This window comes from Phycodurus eques, chromosome 1 (assembly GCF_024500275.1).
Source record: "Phycodurus eques isolate BA_2022a chromosome 1, UOR_Pequ_1.1, whole genome shotgun sequence".
NCBI classification, from domain to species: Eukaryota; Metazoa; Chordata; class Actinopteri; order Syngnathiformes; family Syngnathidae; genus Phycodurus; species Phycodurus eques.
This window is the reverse complement of record NC_084525.1, coordinates 22,668,509-22,676,523: the sequence shown is the minus strand read 5'-3', so window position 1 is coordinate 22,676,523 and position 8,015 is coordinate 22,668,509. Positions and strand designations below refer to the sequence as shown.

The following is an 8,015-nucleotide window of genomic DNA, read 5'->3' as shown; positions in this document are numbered from 1 at the left end:
CCCCCCCCCCCCCCCCCCCCCCCCCCCCAAATATCTCAACTCTCCCAAGTACCACCATCATGACCAACATTAAAATACATTAATGAAGGAGGCCTTCGTTTCCATGTCTTCAGCTCCCTGGTGAGGTGTTCCGGGCACGTCCCACCGGGAGGAGACCCCGGGGACGACCCAGGACACGCTGGAGAGACTACGTCCTTCGGCTGGCCTGGGAACGCCTCGGGATCCCTCCGGAAGAGCTGGATGAAGTGGCTGGGGAGAGGGAAGTCTGGGCGTCCCTGCTAAAGCTACTGCCACCGCGACCCCGACCTCGGATAAGCGCTAGAAAATGGATGGATGGACTGTAAATTAACACTCTTGTAAAAACTGACTACATCGTAGCAGTGTTAATTCTTCAATGTTGTCACTTGAGATATAAAATCTTTTTTAAAAAATATGTGAGGGATGTATTCACTTGATTGACATACTGTATATCACAAAGATAGAACTCAAGAGCTGAAAAACAAGAACATGCAGCAACTACAATTGTCTTAACAGTTCAATTGAGTGAATTAATTTGTATGAAAAGCATTTCTTGGCCCTAAACATGCAACAAACAAATGAAAAACATTTCAGCACAGTGGTAACGGACGACGTCTTCTTCTTCTTAGATCGCTGAGTAAACTAGTTAATTGCGAGCCATTTGTAACCTCATAATCCAAGTACACCTACCTTACATTTTCAACAGCAATATTGAAATGAGTCAAAAATAAAACGGCATTTTACGGCTTCCTGAAGTATATTTTAAGATGAGTTAAAGAGAAAAGTATAACCCAGTACAAGAAAAAGTCAAATCAACGTAACTGCCTGCTTTATTGATGTACAGTAAAGCATTTTTATAATACAGTAGTAGTAAGGCATATATTTGGTGGCGTCTGATATGCTGTGAAGTACTGTGTTGCAAGAACGACACACACAAATGTTAGAAATGAGAAACTAATTCAGTGTCTTGATCAAAACAAAAATGATGCTGGGTCATGCAGCAGAGTGTATGTGTATCACTCTGTCATCGGTTACTGATGGATTTCATTTAGCCACCCATGCATGCTTAGTAATAACCCCACAACATCAAAACAAAACACACTTTGAAAACAAAGACAAACACTATTCAAATGAATGCACAGATCATCACTAGGTATGTCCCAGGTATAACAGTAGTAGTAGCTGTTGAGCCGTAAATTGTCTCGACAGAAAAGACAAATGCAGTGAATGCATTCAAAACATTCTTATTTCAAGCTCCAATGAAGGAGTTGGCTACAGTAGAGCAATAACCTCCATACTTGATGTGATATGTGAGGCCAAGTAGAGCTTGCTTTTGAAACTTAAATAACTTGTAATAAATTGGAGTCATTTTAAAGTTAGCAGCCTAAATGGGGGGTGGGGAGGGGAATAAAACAATCTTACAGTACTTAGACAGAAACAGATTGAAATGCAAAACGAAAAAAGCCAGTGTGCAGTTGGTAACCAACAACCTATGATTAAATTCAAACGTCACCGTGCCAGTGTAAGAACCTGTATGTTTTCTTCTACAACCCCCAGCAAACACAATGACACAAATGAACTCATCATGACAAATGGAAAGGACTTCAAAATGCCTAAACACTTTCAGCAAGGCTGTATTGCAATTAATCTTTGGGCGGCCATGATGAATCCCAGCTCTTTACTCAAAACAAAAGCCAAAACTAAAATGGATGGAGTTTTGAAAACTGAACTCCAATCTAATGTATTCCCCACGACATAGACTTTTCCCTTTTTCCAAAAACTGTGTTGGGATAACTGAATCAGTTATTGGATATGGATATTAAACATCGAGAAGCCTAAAGATGATGGATGGAGACAGAAAAAAAAAAGTGAGTACTGTACTGCATTGGGGCCACCAATACACACATACACACAACGCACTGTAAAGTTCCAGGATGCCTGCATTACCTTAACAGTATTGTACGTTGTTATATAAAGAGATTTTCCTCATAGTAAACATCCTTATTATGACAATCATTCTCTTTTTTTAATAGAAATGTGGGAAATGCTATATTTTCCGGTTACAAAGCGATGCAAACAAACTGTATTACCACACGAAACACACTTATTTGTATCTTTCTTTGTTGCCCCCCTCCCCAAAATAATTTTTTAATACAATTGCATAGAAGTTAAAAAAAAAACAACAACAGCCTTTTACCCCGCAATAAAACAACTTCAGGACGTTTAAGAAACTACTGAAATCTACTTTTTTTTAAATATTAACTCATCATTGCTGGAACCACAATCCTTCACAAAAATAGATGTTTTATATTCTGTTTGTAAAGTCTATGTCCAATTCAGCTCGATTGACTAAGAAATGGGAAGAGGTGGGCGCATGGGGCTTGGGGGTGCAGTGTCAGAAGGGCGGGGCCTCGATGTCGCATGGCTCATCTGTCATGACGTTGACCAGGGACTCCATAGCACGGCCCAGATCGTCAGCCATGTGGAACAAACTTCCGATGCTTGGACCTGCCAAGTGAGAGTGTTGGAAAACACACTCGTTGAAACAAAGTGAGCAATAATGATGATAATAATTAAAAAAAAATAATGTTAGTGACTGTAACATTATGCACACTTTAAACATTAGTACAAATAAGTAATTTCTCTTGTTTGGAATGGACTGATAAGCTTATAGCGGCTGAAATAAGTATTTAACACATCACTAAATATATATCCAAAGGTGCTATTGACCTGAAAATTTCACCAGGTGCCGGAAAAATGGGTTAAAAATCCTTCTGACTTTCTCAGATAGACTTGATATAAAAGGTCTGACAATGTTGCTGCGTCTGTCCCTCTTTTACTCCTCATCCACCTTGTTCTTGTCCCTTCTGGAATTAAATGCACTTTAAAAAACAAACAACAAATGACTAGCTGGGGTAACCACTGGGTAAGGGCCTCCCTCAGATGCCTATGCTCGTTTTCTTTGGCCTTTGGGGCAGTGGGAACATAATCAGTTGTGTTGCAGGGCTCTGATAAGGTCCAGATTGTGTTCCAGCGCGTGGTGCGAGCCAAAAAGTAGGTATTGATCAGTGTGTCTTTTCTGTAAACCCCAACATGGAGGTCCCCGTGGTCTCAAATCCCATTTGCTGAAACCTTTCTTTTGTTTATTTGGAAGTGTGTAACTGGTGTTAACCTCTGCATTATTCCAGCGGCTGCAATTGAGTCGTATTTCATTTTCAATGGTCAATGCACCTCTAATGTAACATATTTAGACTATTAATGGTTTATGTTTTCACTGCAGTTTTGATTTACTGCTGTTTTACACATGCACATACGTCACTGATCAATGTAGGTTTATGATGCGCCAATAGACAGGGTAGATCGGATTCATATCAGATTTTTTTTCCTCATTTGGATAGCTGAGGATACCGATTTCATTTTTTTCCTTTTTATGCCTCCATGACCAATACTGTACTGAAAACTGTGCCCTGCCAAAAAAAACATGACTGTATCTCTTGAACCATGTCGTGTAAAGCCAGTCAAAGAAAGACAGTTAAGAGAGTAGAACCACTGACCTCTCATTGGTGTCCCCTTCTCCCTCCTGGCTCACAGGGAAAAGAAAGGAAGGAAGATAGGGAGGAGGAAAATATCAGAATAAGTCATAGAGAGGAAAGAAAGAAGTCAAAGAGAAAGCGCTATAAGACTGGACTGAGCACTGAAATTGAGCAAAAAGCCAACTTCTTCAAACCTTGGCCATGAGGGAAAGAGTTGTTGAGCTGTTCCATCACTTCCTCCAGTCCAGATGCATCTTGGGAAAGGGTGGACAGCTCGTCATCACCTAGAACAGCAAGGAGCTACATTAAGGCCATGTCCATACACAGTGAGCTATTCAACCAATGCAAACTCTAGTCCGCATACACGATTCTCTTTTTTTGTTAATATAAAGTCAACACAAAGGTCCGAATAGCAACTTTCGATTTGTTGTTTTACAAATGGCAATAAAATCACACATCCTCGAACTATTAGTAACAGGAGAATGACACAGGTGAGAATTCAATTCCTTTATCTAGATTTGCACCAAAATAGAATGGGTTAATGCTTGACCAACGATTTTCTTTCTTATTTTAATCCCCAAGGGAAATTCAATTTTCACTCGTCTGTTTATAAATTCTGTCAGCAATGATGGCTGAGAAACAGATCATAAAAGTATCAGAGATAGTAGTGGCGTAAAACTGTTGCATAGTACATACAAAAAATATTTCGTAAACATTGCATGGTAGTCCAATGCTGTACAACATTCAAGATACGTACAAGCTGTGATCTGTAGTCAGACTTGTCCAGTTACACATATGGACAAAGTTGTTGGTACCCTTTGAAGAAACCCCCACAACGAGGGAAGTCCCGATCCAACTTTTTCACTTCCTATCCGAGATCTTGAATTTTGGCCAAAACCTGATATCGTTCTGATCCGATATCAGCAAGAATGATACATATCAAAGGCTTGATGAAGAGATATTATTCAAACTGAGAAAAAATAATCAGCAACAGTAGGTATGAGAAAAACTGACCCATTTATTAACCAATGGCTTATATGAAGTAACTTGAAAGGAACTAAAATAAGAATGTACAACAAATTAATAAAATAAATACAAATTATATTGGGAAATGCTGAAGAATAACTTCCATAAACCCATAACAAAAATCCATCCATTCATTTTCTGAGCCGCTTCTCCTCACAAGGGTCGCAGGCGCGCTGGAGCCTATCCCAGCTATCCTCAGGCAGGAGGCGGGGTACACCCTGAACTGGTTGGAACTGGTTGCCAGCCAATCGCAGAGCACATACAAACAAACAACCATTCGCACTCACATTCACAATTCAGACAATTCAATTCAATTCAATTTGGGCAATTCAGAGTTGTCAATTAACCTAGCATGCATGTTTTTGGGATGTGGGAGGAAACCGGAGTGCCCGGAGAAAACCCACGCAGGCACGGGGAGAACATGCAAACGCCACACAGGCGGGGCCGGGGATTGAACCCCTGTCCTCAGAACTGTGAGGCAGGCGCTCTAACCAGTCGCCCACCGTACCGTCCAATAACAAAAATATATATTTAAATTGCAACATAACCACTGCTTAACTTAAACATAAGCATATTCTACATTTGAATAGATTAAATAAAGAATACATTAGAAAACCATAACAATTCAATAAATAATAAATAAAATTATAAATAACAATAAAAGTTCAATTCAGTTATTATTATTATTTTTTACTGGCAGCAAGTGGTGGGAACATGTTTTGCTTTCTCCACATGTGCGGCAATACACTTTTGAACTTGATGCAACTGGGGTTTACTTTTATTGATAATCGTTGTTCCTGCTGTGCACGTGATACACCAATGAGATACTCAGTTGCAGTAACAAATAAAGTAGAAAAAGTAACGATCGAATATTATTTATAACCCGTTTTTCAGAGTTTGGCGAAGTATATGCCAGAGAGTATTGTTTTAGTGCCTTTTTACATGCGGTTATACAGCGTTTATGTACCAACATTCCTTATTTTGAGAGATGTAAGTGCCGCCAGTTGAATGCTAATTTCTGTTAGCTCATCAATGGTGTTTTTCATTCACTGTGTGCTCGTTATGAGCTAGCGATTTTTGTGAACAAAATAAAGAAGAATGAAAAAACGAAGCCTGTCATGTATGTGATCAATCAATAGGTGAAATTCTTTTGTTATGTGAGTTTAGTTTTACAGTGAACTTCAACTGGAGTGTCAATAAACAACTTTAAGCAAGCAACATTCACTCTCACGTCTTGCTACTATGTTAGCACCTTAGCAACCTGTTGTTGTGATCACTAGGGGCGGGCGTATCGATCTAAATATCGATACTATCCATACCAAGGTGACTTTTGGTATCTAAGCAAGATTGCAAAGAAACAGCTGGGACTATTGGCAACATCTGTACCTGCAGAAAGGATTTTCTCTAAGGCGGGACAGTTAGTAACACAGAGAAGGAGTGCAATGAAAGGGAAGAATGTAATCATGTTACTGTTCCTGAACAAAAACCTATAAATCTGTTGTCAATATGGGAACAGAGCCAAAAGGGCACCTCAAGGGATTCTTCTTTGGAGGGCTTTGTGAGCAGAGAGCCAAAGGTTAAGAATGAGAGCTAATTGTAGTTTACACTTTCATTTGCACTACTAACTTTATTTTTCACAATGTCGTGCAATGTAAGGTATTTTTTGTTGTGATGTTGACATTGTTATATTTATATTTTTGTTAAATTGCTGCATGTTTGTTATTTTGCACAAGTGACTTTTTCCTGAAACAATTCTGGTAGTAGAAGAATTATTTTATTTTTATACTGTTAATTTTTTTTTGCTGTTGTTGTAGTTAGTTAATAAAAAAAAAAATATTTTATTGCCTACAATCTTTGTGCTGTGTTTTACCATAATCAGAATAATAGATAAAAGAAACTCAAGGCAAAAATCACAAAACTATTTAATGATCATGACATTTCAAGTAAAAAAGTATCGGTATCAGCGATACTAGCCCTGTATTTACTTGGTGTCGGATCGATACCAAAATCCCCAGTGTCGCCCAACCCTAGTGATCAAGTGGGCTCTGCTGGATAGAAGTGCTAGAGCGGAGCAAAATATGGACTGCTTGTATAAGAGTGGTCAAATCTGAGATTTTAGATCCAGTCCGATCAGATAGTCGTTTTTGTTTTTTTGTTTGTTTTTTTTGCTGACATCGGACCTGCTGTAGGTATGACCTGCAGCTCTGACATTGGGTGGCACATTTTGCTCCACAATGCCTTGATTGATGTCATTGTACCCCTGACAGAGGACAGGGCACCAACAATTTTGTCGACATTTGCATATCCTCCAGTATCTGAAGCGTGCTGCAAGTGGATAGATTAAAGCGTGAGCATGAGCGTGTGCGCCTTCCCACCCATTGTGTCAATGGTCTGGCTGGCAGCCACGCGCAGCTGAGGCAGGGAGGAGTCTGAGCGCTGAGACGAGGTGGAGGGGGAGGACAGTTCCGTGCCGTTCACCTTGGAATCCGTCTGCCAGCAAAACACGTTAAATCTACAGCTGAATGTGAAAAATTATCACTACAAAGTACACCGGTACTTTAACGAGTTTTTTTCCGAGTTACGAGCTGTTACTCGGTCGATTTGTAGACGCATGTGAGTATGATGAACCTGCTCCAGGAGCTGCCTCAGTCGGTGCAGTTGAGACTCCAGCTGTTTGTTGTGGTCCTCGAGGATCTGCATCCGGGCTTCTAGGCGCCCCTTGTGCTGCCGCAGCAGTTTGGCCTCGGCAATGAGCTCGGCGTCCCGTGCGCGCTGCGGCGACACTGGCAGCATTTCTGGGGGTGACGGTAGTGGGGACAGGCCCTTTCTGTCATGCGCCTTCTTAAGACGGTCATATTCGGCCTGGAGCTTCCTGCAGCCGAGGCACACACGATGACAACATTTGTAAGCTGGCAATGTAATCTCTGAGTGCAACTGAGCTACACTGACACGACAAGGCACGATTCCAAGATATGGGAGGTGTTTGGCAGGGATTAGACGCAGGCTTTGAAAAAGAAAATGGTCAAAAGGCGACTTCCACTGACCTGTTTTCCTGCTCCAGGTCATTGAGGACCCGCTCCAGCTCTCCTTTCTCCTCTGTTTCCATGGAGATGAGAATTTGGGCCGGGCTGCGGGGCTGGCTGAGGGGAGAGCCTTGGTTCAGAGACTGGCAGTAGTGTTGGATCAACATGTGCTCGTCATCACTGCAAACAAACGTGCACAGCAAACACACAAAAATGAGTATAAAGCGCTTGGAAAAGCAGCAAACAGGGCTTCCCTGAAAAGAAAAAAGTACTGAGGACCAAAAATCTAGTTGGAGGATTGTAAAGCAATTCATCTACACATACAGGCTACAGAGTGATGAGAACTGGGACAGTTTTTCCAATACCCCGGCTACAGCAAATACTAATTTAAAAGGTACAGCAAATACTAATTTTT

At 40.8% G+C, this 8,015-nt stretch overlaps 1 protein-coding gene across 1 annotated transcript in view; it reads right to left on the bottom strand.

Annotated features, from left to right (window-relative positions):
* Positions 1 to 830: 830 nt before the first annotated feature.
* Positions 831 to 8,015, bottom strand: part of LOC133405989 (dystrophin-like) — a 216,857-nt gene continuing 209,672 nt past the window's right edge. The window contains 5 exon segments of the mRNA XM_061683126.1: positions 831 to 2,526; positions 3,746 to 3,835; positions 6,953 to 7,067; positions 7,206 to 7,449; positions 7,622 to 7,780. Of these exon segments, the coding sequence (XP_061539110.1) occupies positions 2,414 to 2,526; positions 3,746 to 3,835; positions 6,953 to 7,067; positions 7,206 to 7,449; positions 7,622 to 7,780 (721 nt within the window). The 3' untranslated portion in view covers positions 831 to 2,413.